Source organism: Suillus plorans (assembly GCF_016647745.1).
Source record: "Suillus plorans strain S12 chromosome Unknown HD556scaffold_3, whole genome shotgun sequence".
In the NCBI taxonomy this organism is placed as follows: domain Eukaryota; kingdom Fungi; phylum Basidiomycota; class Agaricomycetes; order Boletales; family Suillaceae; genus Suillus; species Suillus plorans.
In genome coordinates, this window is record NW_024537387.1 from 717853 (window position 1) to 732871 (window position 15019).

The 15019-nt window shown below is 49.2% G+C and overlaps 5 protein-coding genes across 5 annotated transcripts; 1 reads left to right on the top strand and 4 right to left on the bottom strand.

Moving 5' to 3' along the window:
• Nucleotides 1-568: 568 nt before the first annotated feature.
• On the bottom strand, nt 569-2350 carry HD556DRAFT_494114 (fungal-specific transcription factor domain-containing protein). The gene is made up of 2 exons (XM_041310776.1): nt 2026-2350; nt 569-1972 (listed from the first exon to the last, which is right to left on the bottom strand). The coding sequence occupies exon 2, from the start codon at nt 1951-1953 to the stop codon at nt 670-672; it is 1284 nt and encodes a 427-aa protein (XP_041166565.1). The 5' UTR covers nt 1954-1972; nt 2026-2350; the 3' UTR covers nt 569-669.
• A 1267-nt stretch (nt 2351-3617) lies between these two features.
• On the bottom strand, nt 3618-5986 carry HD556DRAFT_1261752 (fungal-specific transcription factor domain-containing protein; the record flags this gene model as incomplete). The annotated part of the gene is made up of 4 exons (XM_041299062.1): nt 5632-5986; nt 5444-5545; nt 4957-5380; nt 3618-4906 (listed from the first exon to the last, which is right to left on the bottom strand). The coding sequence occupies exons 1-4, from the start codon at nt 5740-5742 to the stop codon at nt 3618-3620; spliced, it is 1926 nt and encodes a 641-aa protein (XP_041166566.1). The 5' UTR covers nt 5743-5986.
• A 461-nt stretch (nt 5987-6447) lies between these two features.
• On the bottom strand, nt 6448-8449 carry HD556DRAFT_1478079 (uncharacterized protein; the record flags this gene model as incomplete). Its single annotated transcript, XM_041308560.1, has 4 exons — nt 6448-7247; nt 7319-7921; nt 7978-8286; nt 8354-8449. The coding sequence occupies 4 exons, from the start codon at nt 8447-8449 to the stop codon at nt 6798-6800; spliced, it is 1458 nt and encodes a 485-aa protein (XP_041166567.1). The 3' UTR covers nt 6448-6797.
• A 441-nt stretch (nt 8450-8890) lies between these two features.
• On the top strand, nt 8891-9407 carry HD556DRAFT_1303476 (acyl-CoA-binding protein; the record flags this gene model as incomplete). The annotated part of the gene is made up of 4 exons (XM_041299602.1): nt 8891-9002; nt 9119-9185; nt 9232-9304; nt 9354-9407. The coding sequence occupies 4 exons, from the start codon at nt 8891-8893 to the stop codon at nt 9405-9407; spliced, it is 306 nt and encodes a 101-aa protein (XP_041166568.1).
• A 2156-nt stretch (nt 9408-11563) lies between these two features.
• HD556DRAFT_1437113 (uncharacterized protein) lies at nt 11564-14597 on the bottom strand (the record flags this gene model as incomplete). The annotated part of the gene is made up of 3 exons (XM_041305653.1): nt 11564-13488; nt 13536-14467; nt 14518-14597. The coding sequence occupies 3 exons, from the start codon at nt 14595-14597 to the stop codon at nt 11564-11566; spliced, it is 2937 nt and encodes a 978-aa protein (XP_041166569.1).
• Nucleotides 14598-15019: the final 422 nt, after the last annotated feature.

The following is a 15019-nucleotide window of genomic DNA, read 5'->3' on the forward strand; positions in this document are numbered from 1 at the left end:
AATGAACTATGCCCATTGCCAGGTATCCTGGTACTTTCGGCATCATACACTCGTGACCGAAGGCATAAATATAGAACGAACTGGACATGATCCAATCGTAGTCAACTCAGTCCGACGATTGTGGTCGAAAAGGAAACTCTGTTCTGTGAACGCCGTTCCGTAGGCACCAGAATAGAGCAAGAAAGATCTCAGGTGGTCTATTACAGCCGTTCGCTGAATACTGAGTCAAATTGCCAATCGTCAAAAACGAAACAGTTGCCGGAAGTTGCCGTTTTCTTTTTTGGGACATTTGGTGCTTCCGCAAGCTGCTGTAAAGAACGAAGATTGTCTACGACAAAGTGTTTGGTATCGCTGAGCCAGCCTCATGGCTCGGGGTAACCTCTGAGTTGTCTCTGAGTTCAAGGACTTGTATTAGTAATACTTGTTTAGAATTAACTTCCGCCTCTTCCAATGAAACACCATCCTAGCTATACATAAATATCATTAGATAGATCAGTAAATTATTCGTGGGGTATGAATTACAATATGTAGAGTATGAAAATAAAAAACCTCCGGGAAAAAAATTGACGCGCTACATGCAGCACAGGACTAGGGGCGTGCCGAACACCTTTATAATTAGCAAATAACGAAGAGAGGTAACGAAAAGACCATATGTCGTAAGATGGCATTTTAGACAAGAAGCATGTCTCGCATGACAACGCGCCAGTCCACAGGCATCCCTCCTTCTCGGCTCGCCCAAACTCGTCTCACGAGATCACAGATAAGAGCGCAGTTCCCCGTTGTCTGCGTCTGCTGCACCTGCAGAAGCTGCAGGAAATAATCGCGGAATTGAGGGTCATCCGTCAGGCAGCCGCAGACGCATATGTTGAATATCATACTGTGCAGGACATGGCGCGCTATGCCAGCGCTGACATCTTCAGCATGCCTGAGACACATGACTGTTTCTGTGACGTTGTCCATGATCTCTGGACATAGCGGGTAGTCCCCGGATAAAACGGAATGGAGATAAACAAGGGCAGACATGCGGAATACAGCGGAGGTGAGACGTCGTAAGCGAGATTTTTCTGTTTCAGCAGGGTGGGGGTGATCATCGTCGTTGATAGTCTTCAGCACGGTTTCGATAAGTTGCCCGCGTCTGACGAGTTCAGGAACGCTGAGGCTACCAGTGCACCTGACTTCCTCCTTCCAGCATGCAAGATCAGCAATTTCAGCAAGGGCGACGATGTCGCGGGTTTCGCATCCCATAACATTTATCATTGAAAGCTCCGGTCTGCCATCAAGGAGGGCAGTGCCAGACGGATCAGAGAGAATCCGGAGTACTTCAAACATGGGACGACGGATCAAAGTTACAGAGGCGAGGACATCATACCACATGGACGTCTTGATAATAAACCGCATACTGTCGGTGCAGGATATTAGTGCACTGGCTGACGAAGAGGGGTTTTGCTTGAGGGAGGCAAGGGAAAATCGGCAAGCACTGTCGAGGAATGCCTGCCATTGCCCTTGGCCGCCAGAGAAGAGGCAGTAAGAGATCATGCAAAGACTTGCAAAAGCATCTCCTTCCGTGACTGGTTCTATGGCCCTTTGGATGCGTCTGTGCACATCGCGGTCTTCTGGCGCACTGTAACCAATCGGACCGCCTTGGGTACTCCTGCGGTGCAAATCCGCAAATAAGCAAACAGCCTCTCGGGCTGCATGGCTGGAATGTATGAGATTCCAGACGATGGCGTCAACAGACCCGTCCGCATGAGAGAACTGAATAGGAAGAACGTGTTTCATATAATAATGCAATAAGTTTTGGTAGGTGTTTAGGTCGATCCAGTTCTGATGAATGGGGCTAACGGAGGCGGGCAAGCGATATCCTGCGGGTATGACGGTGTAGTTTTCGTCGTCGTCTGACCAGTGTGCATTGTACATTGGAGATAATTCGCTGGTGTGGGGTCGGGGCAGCATAGTGCGTTTGATTGGAGTCCTGCCAAAGGAGGATTAGGGTGTTATATATACCCGGTAATGATGCGGCCTTACACGATAACCGGCTTATAATTTCTGAGCGCTGAACCCTGCTATGGGTGCCCTGTTGCACTCAGTCGAAGCAGGCCGGTCCCGGCTCGGTTCGCGGCCTGACGCCGTGCTTTGTATAAGGAAAACTTGAGAATGGAATTTTCGAAGAATCCCCAAGCTGTGACCTAGCTGTTCTGAGGCCTGTGTAAGTCATGCGAGGGCTGTAACCTGAACGCATTGCAGGCAGGGGACAAGTAGGCTATCGTCTGGTTGCAGCCCGGAGGAAACGAGGCCGGGGTGAGTTGACATAATTGGATAACTAGAAATTGAGTTATGTTGCAAACCGAATTTTAAATGTAAACAAACGTCAGTTTAACCGTAAGACCTTAGGGCCGAACGGGCATAATGATTTTGATGCCAGATGCCAACTTGCGCGACATCTTATTCCGTCGTACGCTGTCGAGAGTGACCCACGGAGTGTATTCCCAGGCCTGACTAGGATCAAGAACCGCTCTACAGTTGAATGTCAAATATGAATATTAAACTCAACCAATGTGAAAAACGCGCCATCAGGATGGAACATTCTCTAATTAACATTTAAGCTTCGAAACCGCCGACGTTGAAATGATAACTTACAAGAAAATGTGCTTCATCTTGGGAGAAGTACTCGGTCCAAATGCTCGGCACCTATCGCGTCACGGTGACCGCAGACCGTGACATTTATCAAGGAAGCTCGAGTTTGATATGATATTCTATCTGCAAACAATGGCAATAATACTCTCAGGGCGAACCTATTTGGAGCATGACCGTGGAAGGCGATCACGACAAATGCCAACTGGTGATTGGTTCGTACATGCGGGTAGTACTATAGGACGTCGCCGAATCAATTTATGGATAGATACTGCCAGGGTCCTGGATACTGTTACATATCAAGGAGGGTCGGTGTTGCTGCGACGTTTTGGTGTCGCTGCCAGTGTTTATGTAACGGGCCGGGAGCCTACGGTCCTAGATTGATTAATATTCAGGGCAACCACTTCTGAATGAATTTTTTTCTTACATAGTCAAGCTGTAATTCAAGGCTGATGGCTTAAAGGAGACCCGCCACTGCGCTCTTTGATTAGGTTCATACCGCAGCCAGGGGATCTCTAATACAGCATCCTGAATATGTTCCGGATAGTTCGCAGAAGACTGTCAGCTCGAGAACGTTATGACCGAATTTCAGTTAGAGAGCAATTTGAAACTACATAGAGTAATGCATATATATGCAGATGAGGAAGGTATGATAAGAAAATTAATTCGGCTCACCCGGAACCAGCGGCAGTGCACCCAAGCGGTAGCTATAGATCCATGATAGGAGACATGCGGTGCCCCTCGAGGCTGTGGAGATATTATGTCTAGAAAAAAAATACATAGCATTTGTATGTCGTGTGTAGTATGGGTCACAGATGCAAGTTCGTCGAGGCATGTAGTGTGATATACAGCTTGTGTGGTATGAAAATGAAGATCCTGAGGAAATAATCCGGCGCGCTGCACACCAGGGGGGCGCCCAAATACTTTTAACAGATTATGCATAGAGCAATGAAGGGAAAAAAAGTTCATGTGTCGTAGGGTATCCTTTAGACAAGAAGCATCTGGGATTGTTGCATAACAACACGCCAGTCCACGGGCTCCCCTCGTTCTCGGCTCCTCCACACTTGTCTCATAAGTTCAGCGACCCGAGCACAGTTCCCCACTGTCTCCGTCTGCTGCTCCTGCAGGCGTCGTAGGAAGTAATCGCGATATTGAGGGACATCCGTCAAGCAGCCACATATACAGATGCTGAACACGACGCTGCGCACAACATGCCGTGCCGTGCTGACATCTTCAGCACGCCTGAGACAATTGACTGTTTCTGCGATGTTGCTCATAATCTCTGGGCATTGTGGATGATCCCCAGAGATAACGGAGTGGAGATAAACAAGCGCGGACGCGCGGAATACGTCAGATGTGAGGCGCCGTCGGCGTAACTTCTCCGATTCAAAGCCCTGGAGGTGGTCAGGGTCATTGGTGGTCTTCAAAATGCCTTCGATATTTTGCCCCCGTCTGACGAGTTCGGGAACGCTGAGTCTCCCAGCACGCCTGCATTCATCCTTCCAGCATGCGAGATCAGCGATTTCAGCGAGGGCGAGGACGATGCGGTTTTCGCATCCCATGACCCCCATCATGGAAAGCTCCGGTCCGCCATCATCAACGGCAGTGGTGGGGTCATAGAGCGAACGGAGCACGTCAAGGAACTTGGGACGACGGATCAGCGTGGCAGAAGCAAGGACATCGAACCACATGGACGTCTTGATGATAAACCGCATGCTGTCACTGCATAAGCTCAGCGCCCAGTCTGGTGCATGATGTTTCCGCTGGAGAAATTTGATCGAAAATTCGCAAGCGCTGTCGAGGAACGCTTGCCACTGCCCTTGCCCCCCAGAGAAGAGGAAATAGGAAACCATGCAAAGACTTGCAAGAGCGTCTCCTTCTGTCACTGGTGCACTTTGGATGCGTGCGTACACATCATGGTCTGTTGGCGCAGTAAAACCAATTGCACCTTGGGTGCTCTTGCGGTGCAAATCCGCAAGCAAACATGCAGCCTCTCGGGCTGAATCACTGGAATGTATCAGATTCCATATGAGTTTATCAATCGATCCGTCGGCATGCAAATATTGGATACGCAGAACATGGTGCATATAGTGTTGCAATGATGCGTTTTGTTGCATGTTCAGGTTAAACCAGTTGTGTTGGATGGTGTTAACCGGCTGGGGCAAGAGATATCCAGAGGGAATGACGACGTTATTCTCGTCTTCGTCCGGGAAGTATGCATGGTACGTTGCAGAGAAGTCGCTGGTGTGCGGTCGAGGCAGGATTGATTGCGTCCCTGCCAAAAGGAGGGCTTGAGTACTATGATACATACATATACTTAGTAACGATACGGGGTCTTACATGATGGATCTAAGCTAGTCGTATAAGTAGTGGAAGGATACGCAGGCAGCATAACCCCAGGATAATTTTCCCGAGCGTCCAATGGTGAATCAATGTCCTGCATCACGGGAAGTCCTACGACGATATGAGAAAACGAGCAAGGGTATTCCACGATAGGAGTCTTACGAGCATCAGTGTCCCCCCGAAGATAATCATTACGGGCTATACCCGGGTGTCGCTCGTCGCTGGAGATCGACAATGTGGGTGTCTGCGGACTCGTGCTTGGAGAAGCATAGTCCGCCGAAAGTGATAGAATAGAAGGCTCCTGGTCGTTGGGACGAGGCCCAGCACCAGAATGCCCTTTAATCATTCCTTGTGCGGCAAGAAAGTTTTTAATTTTTTCTCGTAGGTCGACGACTTTGTCGCTTGCCTTGAGGAAAAGAAGAAAAAAACATCAAAATGATAAGGGAATGATTTAAATAAAATAACATACCCGCAACCATTCTGGACGCTTTGCGCCAAAACCAAGACATTGTAGACGAAGACGAAGACATGTTTGGCAGCTGCCGTCGTCGTTGGGCTGCTCGTCGCATTTCTAGGAAGGGGGAGGGGGGGTGAATGAGCGCCTGATGACAAAGAAGCGACGATCGAAGATCGAAGGAGTGACGTGCAAAGACCTACCTTCCGACGGATTCTGCACGTGTAACAGCCCGACTTGGCGCGCACAGCGCCTTTAGCCTTGGGCGCTCCGGTCCGTCTAGCCTGAGTAGGAGACTTTGGTGTGGGGGGCATGATGATTATGAAGATGAAGGTATAAGGGGAGAGTGTGGGGTAACAAAGATACAGGGAGAGAAATGATGTACAATGAGATAGAAAGAAACAAGAGGAAGCGACACAGGACGACGCATTCTATGTACGAGAGTATAAGTAGCAGCATAACGTTCGACGAGAACGGGCAACGACAAACGAATAAAATAACCAAAAAAGGGAAATAGTAAATCTATTAATATAAGTTCAACAGAAGGTAGTTTCGGGGTCTTTCCTTACCAAACATGCACCCCCATACCATGAGAACTTGGCAAGGGGCGCTTTTGCTTCCGCGCGTTAAACGGCACTCTTGCATCGCGGCCTTCCAAATCAAGGCGCTAGCTGATCATCATTCCATGATCAGTGTACGGCTTGTGTACGACAATGTACGCTTGTGTATCCCCCCTTCGAACCTTTGGACACTTTGTCACAAGTAGTACAGCATGTTCCCTCCTGCCACATAACTCGTGGTCCTCTTCCTCCAAGTAACACAGCAGAACCAAGGGGCAGTGTAAACCCAACCATACCTACTCGGGAAAACATGTGCTGACCTGCCTCATGATCCCTCGCAACAATCGTAGTGATTTCCATCAGAGAGCCGGAGAAGACTGAACCAGACCGACCCTCTCCGGTTCTCACTTTGAATACCGTCGGGAGACCCCATGGACCAACAATAACACTCAAAATGGATTTGCTTGTCAAATCATCCGCGCTTGTCGCTTTCTGATTATCAAACTAGTATTGTATATTATATATGAAATCGCAATCGAATCTGCCCTAGTGTCAGGGCCTATACGTCCAACCATTGTAGCACAAGCGAACAGAGGGTCGTCTACATAAACTGCAGAACACCAGACTGAGACATAGATATCACTAGAAGAGGAATAGAACTGATGCCCGTGAGGCAATGAATGATGACAGTCGAGTTCAAATACACCCGGGGAAGCATGATTGGAAAAATAATGACGTGAGAGTGTTACTGAAGGACAACTGAGGTGACTTGGAAGGATGCCGTTATCTTGCGTTGTTTGTACTTTGTTCTAGTCCTCCGAAATGGGCGCTGCGGCAATGCCACTCGGTCCGCTTATACTCAAGTTCCTGACCTTGTGTCTCAACCCGCTACTCGATGCAGATCCTCCCCCAGAGCCCTGATTGGTGTCTGTACCAGAAGCCGGCTGCTTCGAAGCGCTGCCGACATTTCCACCCAGATCTCCTGGCACGACACCGGCGCCTGATCGTCGAGCTATAAGAGCACGAATGGCACTAAGCCATTTAATTTCTTCTTCCTCGCTTGGAGCACATAACAGTAGCGTCCTTTTCGTAGTGACTATCTTGAACGTAAAGTGGCCGTGCGAGTCATCGGGTACTGTTGATGATAGTGGCGAAGTGGAAGGAGGAGGAATGGGTGCACTGTGCTTGTGACCCCGCATATCGAACTCCAGGGCATCGAGAATCTCAGAAAATGAAAACTGCCGATGGGGTTTTGTGTCCTGATAGCCATATTCAATTGGTCCCGTGTCAGCAATAAATCAGACATGGCAAGTACAAGAATACCCATTACCATGTGACTTCCCGAGTAGACTAATTTTTCACCGTTCAACATGAACCACCGTTTGCGCCAATTATGTCGTTTCGAACCGCATTTCATCAAATATCCAGATAAGACTATCTTTGCGGCTTCTTTTGGTATAGCTTGCATTCGCGTGGGTGAGGAAGAAATTGCAAGGCGATTCTGCGAGGACGTCGAGTAGGTTCGCTGTGCGCTTGGCGAGGCATCATCTGAGTCCGAGGAGGTTATATTTTGAGCGTGGGATGCTTTCGGAGGCGAGTTCGAGACCATAATGCGACAAGGTGCTGATTGAGCCCCGGGTATCGGTATAGGGGGTGTTAGTAGCGATGTTTGAGTTGAAATGGTCAGGAGAGCCTCCCTCGCGTCCTGTATTGCCTGGACCCACCGCTGGACTTCCACTGGGCTTTCAGCCTGGAGATAGAACGTTCTAACAGTAGAGACAACACCAAACGTATTGGAGTGTTTCTTGAGCGCGACTGGGGTGCAGGAATGTACGTCGGAGAGATCCAGCAGGCGTAACAGTTGGTATTCCGCGTTGGTCTTGTAATAAGCGATATGTGCAGGTCGAAGAACGAACCATCGTTTTTTCCAAGTCTGTGATAATTGCTATCTACACCAAATAGGAAGAAGACGGTCTCCGATGTACGAACCTTGCGTCGCTCGCCTTTCTTCCATAGATAGCCCGACTTGATCATCTTCTCGTCGAAAGAACTTTGTGGGTTTTCAGCCTTGGTTGCGGTTCTCCAACCACCTTCCTCCTCCTCCTCTTCGTCTTCGTCAGACTCCTCACCGCTTCCTGATTTTCCCTCTGCAATGGAGGATAGTGGAGGCTGAGATGTGCTGGCGGAGACCGCGTTAGAACCATATGACTGTGATGTTGGAGAGACAAGATCGGGTGACAAAGCCGAGTCTGAGTCAGACTCGGTACCAGAAACGTGTGGTTGTGACACTGGAAGGGCCTGCAGGGTTTAGATCGATCCGGATTATGTGACAAGATCAGGAGAATTGGGGTACATGCACACGAACCTTCTTAGGTCTAGCTGTTGAGTGAACGGACAATTTTCTTTGTACTTCTTGTAGTGACGGCGGTGGAGCTGAACGTGAAGTACTACTAGTCGTCATGGGTGGGAGTGAGACGGCGTGTGGGATTTCGTGACGAATAGGTCACAACAAGGCTTTCGTGACAGAGAGTCACAATGCTAACGACGACGTGGCTCGGACTGTGCTCGCAGTCGACCAATGAGACTTTTGTAAAGGAAAAAAGGATTAACAGGTGGATGCAGTGAGTACTTGATGCATAAATGTGCAGTATTTTATAGGCTAGACATGACTTTGTTGAGGACTAGAGCGATTCAAATTTCATGTCTGCTACAACAGCAGTTGCAAGTGCATTGGCCTCATTTTTTGTTCAAAGCGAGCTCTGAAACAATGCGATTTATTATATCGCGGTGGTCAGCTGATAAGATAAATGCAGCCGGTTCCAGATCTGGCAATTGTTGCTAGAGAGCTGCGTTTTGTCTTCACCTTTTGTTCCAGCATCTTCATCTCTGACCATTGACGACGATGTCCTCTCAATTCGAAAAAGCTGTGGCGTACGTCCAAGGTTTGGACAAGACGGCATCGGGGCCGGATGCTACTGTCAAGTTGGAGGCGAGTGATGACTCTGTTGAAGATCGTAGATGAACGATACTGATCGATACGGATCATCCACAGTTTTATAAATTCTACAAGCAAGGTTCCTGTGCTTCCTCTGTAGAAGAAAGTCAAACTGACTTTTCTCGGCGATCAAAGCTACTGTGGGAGATGCAGATCCGACCAAGGAACCCAGTATGTTCGCTTTTGTGGAGGGTGCTAAATGGTGAGTGGAAACGATGCTGGATAAGTTGACCTGACCTGTCTTGCAGGAAGGCTTGGCACAGCATCAAGGGAATGTCGAAGACGAATGCGGAGGAGAACTATGTGAAGCAGCTTATCAAAGTTCGTGATACTTTTTGGGCTGTGATATTGTGTCTGAAGATGGCATCAGTACCTCAAGGAGAAGCACCCTGATGAGCCCATCCTGAAAGAGCTGGAGGGATAAACTATGTGCTCGCTGTGGGACACGTGGATAGTGGCAGCATACTGGTGTATTGTAATTCAGCTCAGAAGCAATCGGACTGGAACTTGACCCGAACGTATAGGAGCATGATGAGGCATCCCCAAATGAGAATGGAACGCCCAAGTCAGCAGCACGTTCTAAGCGAAGCGCTTTCTGATAGGTGCACCACATAAAATGATGATGAAGGGGTGTTCGAGGACCTGGGTGGTTTGCTGTGCGTCTGTTGTGGTAAGTTTCGGCGCCCGTTTTTCATACCTGCCACAGAAGTTAAATGCAGAACCTTTCAATTTATTCGAGATATGATCGAACGGATATGACGAAAACCCGGATACCTATCATCGCATCACGGCCTAGATCAAGTGGAGCAAAGTCACTCGTCCTGCCGGCACACTTGGCTGCGGAGATAAACTTACTGGAAGTACAGCGCAGGATTGAAACAAGGTTCAAACAGCATCGAATTAATGAGCTTCGAATTCTTCGCATGTAGTAGATGCGAAGACACAACGTAGGTACTCTGCGATCATCGTTATGCCCTGGCGATCAAAGATTTTTGAAGGTTGTAAAGTTGAACTCAGAAAATCATTTTTAAGGCTCAGCGAGACGCGCGGTACTACAGCGGTTGACACGTTCCTTTCACTTGCATTTGCCTTGGCGCAGTGTATTCATTTTTAGTAAGTACAGTTGCCACCGTGGACCCACAAATATAGTGTAGCGTTGGGGCGCAGTATCTGATTGTACTACCAAGATTAAATTATGAATTTGTGCGTCCCTACACTCTAATCGCTTCAATTCAAGACTTCGTTCAATTCATTCAAATGTTTTTCGTAGAAGGAATCGTGCCCCTGATAGATGTCTCAATAATGCCCCAAGAGCCGGAACTACCCTGTGTGAAGGTACTCTCCCGACGGCGGTGACCCTAGATCTAACTTCGCACATGGGCCCACTTATACCCACATGAGTCACAATCAAGCTCAAACCAACAAATCAAAGCACTGATATTGATGTCACATATATATGTATATATGATCCAGATAAAATAACGGCACCATCGCTATTTGGGAAGTGCTATGCGGTCCCATAAGTGCCCGCCGGTCTCTACCTACCATTGTCCCCATCCGGCGCCGTTGAACTCTAGCGAGTAAGGTTGTGACTTGGCTTATCAACTTCCTCGGAACTTAAGCGCCCCTTTTAGGATGGGCAGCTAAAAAGCCATGCTTTCCCCTTATCTTTGCGGAATTCCATCTATAGTAGGCTACCCTGAACCTTCTGCACCGGTCACCGGATTCCAGCCATAACATCCTAGCACTGACGAACACTAATTCAAATATCGCCTCGTGTTTTACTATAACGGCCGTAGCACTTTGTCGGGGCGCATGACAAGCACATTGACAGGTGCACTAAGCTTTACAGGGACAGGGGCACCCCATCCTCAGGGCGTAGTCACTGTCAGCGACAAACACTACCATCGTGGCGGACGTGCCCTGCCCCACAATCAAACAATAACCGAGTCGACCGGTGAGGACGTGTTGTCTAATAATTGATTGTACGTTGGCATCGTTCAGCACAGGAACATGGGGTTTGATATCTTACAGATGACAGGACGTGGGCAGATCCCCTCTATTAATTCTCTCATAGTCGCTAGGAAGCACTCGGATTCAGTATATCGTTCTGGAACGGTCCCTGTGGTCTCATGACGCTGACCGCGTGCGGGGGCAGGCTCGTGTTCAACTACCGAACTTCAAGTTGGCTGTTCAAAGTACTCGCGTACTCGTCGCCATCGGCTTTGACTATATGAACCGATCACAAATTACGAACATCGTAATCAATCATCTGACGTTTCCCTGCCATCATCTTTGATCGTGGCACGCACAAATGATCTACTTGCCAAGAAGACAACACGCACAGTGTTGGACACTACCCCGATAGTTGAGGTCATAGTCAAGGTGCACAGCAACTCCCTTTTCTGGTCTCCAACCACCGTGCTACCTTCCGGACCATAGTATATGCATTTGAAATAAAATAAAATACACATTGGGCGACCGTGTGGGGTCAGATAGTATATCGTATTACATCCACTCAAACAACCGCAGTAGGATAAGCAATACAATTCCTTCCAGAGATTAACAGAGGGGCAGAAGTTAGGCACACTGCTTGTCAGGGTTGGCAACATACAACGATGCTCGTGGAGCTAGACCATACTGAATGCTTGGACGGGTACGGGAAGGCACTTCTTCTCGCTTGCGAGTATTCCGCGGAGGTGTAGAACCTGCCGCCACCAGATTGTTCGTCATCTGCCGTTCGATTTCCTGAACCCTGGATGTCACACCATGACCTGCGGCCCTGGTGAACCGAGAACCATGTGTAGTGGGTCCAGTCCTCGAAGGCTCTTTTGAGGAAGAAGAGGGACATGATGCCGGAGATATAGGTCGGGAAGAGGTAAGCCTGCTTTGATCGGATGATAAGCCACCCAATATTCCGTGCTCATTTGCACTAATAGAACCAATCGAAGCTGTTCGATGTGACGTAGATCCGTCCGAAGCAATTCGCTGTACGACATCATAGCTTCCACCTAGCCGCTCTGCAACCTCAGTATTCGCTGTCCGGCCACTATAGACAGATGGAGAGATCAGGCGAATATGCTTGATTGATTGCTCATGTTCGGACTCTAGAGAGTCCCGGGAAGCATTCGATTCGTTGATCGACATGAGTCGCGGAGCTGGGTTAGGGTCCCGTAAATCTAATGACTTCTGACCGGTAGAATTTTGTCGATCAAGTAGAGATGTCTTCATAAATCGCCCCCACCAGCTGTCGGATCGACGAATGGGGGTCGAAGGAGGTGAATACGAGTCGAGGATGGACGAATGGCGTCGTGAGGGTGCAATGGTAGGAGCAGAGGAATGCAATGTGGAGGCCGTCACAGGACTACAAGGCGGCTGCGAGGAAAAGCTTGGTTGGGAGGCATAAGCGTTGCTGGAAGAGTTACCGTTGGAGGACGAATTATCTTGTGACGGGCTGGGGAATGATGCTATGGTGTTGGTTGAGTCGGACGCGACCTCATGCAAAGGACTGAGGGTGGAAATGGGTGCAGAGAAAGGTAGATGGGTCCTCAGTGGGCGAAGGGGAGGCGAGTCTCGGCTCCCAGCATCAACATTAATGTTGTCATGCTCGCCATCAGGCTTGAGTGCCCCATGATCTGGCTGATACGAGTCGTACTTTCCATCATGTGGCACAGGATCTGAGAATGGATCTATGTACGACCCTGAGCTACCACCTCGTTCATGAGAGTGTCCACTGTTGGGTATCCCGTTGTACGAGTTATTTCCCTCATTCATCAGGCCCTCGTGATCACCTTCAATTTTTTCCCAATCATCCCAGCCTCGACCGCTATTGCCTGCACTGGACTCCCTGGAAATCATGCCGCGCACCATTGCGCCCATCGAGCGCATGGACCATGAGCTAGTCCCGCCACTGCCTTCCCTGCGTAACATATCCGGAGGACTGCCCCACCCGAATTGTCGCGTATCTTCGTCGGTAAACATGTCACGGCGCGGGCGATGTGGCAGAGGGGAACAATGTTTGCTTAACCTAAAACGAGCGAGAACTGCAGCCAGCGGGATGCCGCGTGCACCTAGGAATCCGTAACTCCTTCGCTCGGAACCCATGGACAAGAAATCAGCGGGACCACCTTCGGTACTGTCGTACTCATGGTCACCACCAAGAATGAGGAACCTCCCACGTCCCCGCGAGCGTTTGACATACCAAACAGTTGCGAGTCCACCAGCAATGAGCCCAATGATGCCGAAGGTGGTACCTAGAGCGACAGCGGTTATGTTATTTTTACTAGAGCTGGAACCAGCACTGGCAGTACTCGTTGGATACACCACTGAGGATGCACCTGTACTCCCCCCACTCAACCCAGAGTGGCCAGTTTGGGAAGGTGCAGGGAGAGAAATGATGGCTGGGGTCGAGCCCGCAGGTGGCGGGCTGTAAGAGGAGACCATGGACGAACTAGAAGGATTGTATATTTCCATAGTGGCAGACGCAGGTGCAGAAGTTCCGTAGCCTGAGTTGGATCAGACAGGAACAAAGAGCCAACAGGGAGGGACTCACCAAAGGCAAAGAGCACTTGACCATTACACTGTACTGCTAGATGGTCCTTGCGAGCGCCAAGTTGCTGAAGAGACTGCACTTCTTCCCAGACCATGGGATTTTGGGTGGTATTTAGTATCCACCCATCGCTATAGGTTGTCTGCAATTCGCCATCGCCACCCCCATGAATTAGGATTTCTCCCGTGGCGAGGACAACAGCTGCGAAGTCGCGGCGTGGATTTGGTATGGTGGAATTCGACAGGGATATCGTATCCCATGCGAGGGTTGCTTGTGTTGTGTCAAGAGACCAGATGGTATTCAGGGGTATAAGCCCCCCGCATGATGCACAATATCCACCCAAGACAAGGAGTCGTCCGTCGGGGAGAATGAGCGATGCATGCCCATAAATGTCAGGCGGTGCATTACCACCAGATGGAAGCTCCGCGAACTCTTGTAAAATAGGGTTGAAGAGGTAGTGATCAGAGAAAGCATTTCCGGATCCATCGGCCTTCTCACCGCCAACAATCCAGATCTTGCCGCCAGTTGACGATGCTGAATGACGGATCCTCCTCATTGGTTCACCAGCCCAGTTCTGAGGCTCAATGAAAAATGACGGGTCCGTGCGGTCGTAAGCGGAAACAAGCGTGGCAGAATCATTGAGGGAAGTAAGGACTGTTTGTGAATTCGGTCCTGGTTGACCTCCAAAAAGCAGGAATGAAGTAGTGTTGAATGCAGAGAGGGTGTGCCATCCTAAAGTGGGAGAAGAGCTCGTGGTTGTTGTATTTGAGAGCAGCTGCCACGGCGGGGAAGTGGCGCTGAAGGATATGGAAAGGTCAAGTAGCAATAGTTCTGATGTGGGCGGTGCAGATGTGTACGAGTATTGATCATACTGATCTGTCAGACCTCCGTGAACGTATAGAAGATTTTCCAATAAAGCCACCGCCTGTGCCCATCTATTGTACCGTCACTGATAAGTGCCCGTTAACAAACATAATTAACGTACCTAGGTAGTGGAGTATATTGACATAGGACAAGCGGTATCAAGTAGGGCAGCACAACCGCGGCGCGCCAACTACTAGCCATGACACATATACAGGCTTGTACAAAGACTTGACAGAAAGGTTCGAGGAATGTATAAGTTAGTAGTAAGAGCGTGATATAAGTCGTTTTTCGTGAAATGTCGTCAATAGAGGAGAGTGCACAAGTGGAGAGCAGAATGAATGTTCGGTCACATATAGCCATAACTTGAACCGCAGTGGGCCGAGGCCCACGTGAACATCAGACAAATTGCTTCTGAACATGCATGCATGAAGCTTTGGCCGAGTAGCCACTGCAAGTTGCAACAGCCCACGGTGACTCGGGTGACAACTTATAGAATAAACGTCATTTGGCAGTGGTTCGCGAATTCGAAGTGTCTTACTGTGCAATCGCTTACGACTGCCTTGGCAGACGGTCGGCACGCCATAAACAGGCGCTCAAGCTTAAGCTTCAAGTCTGAGCTAATG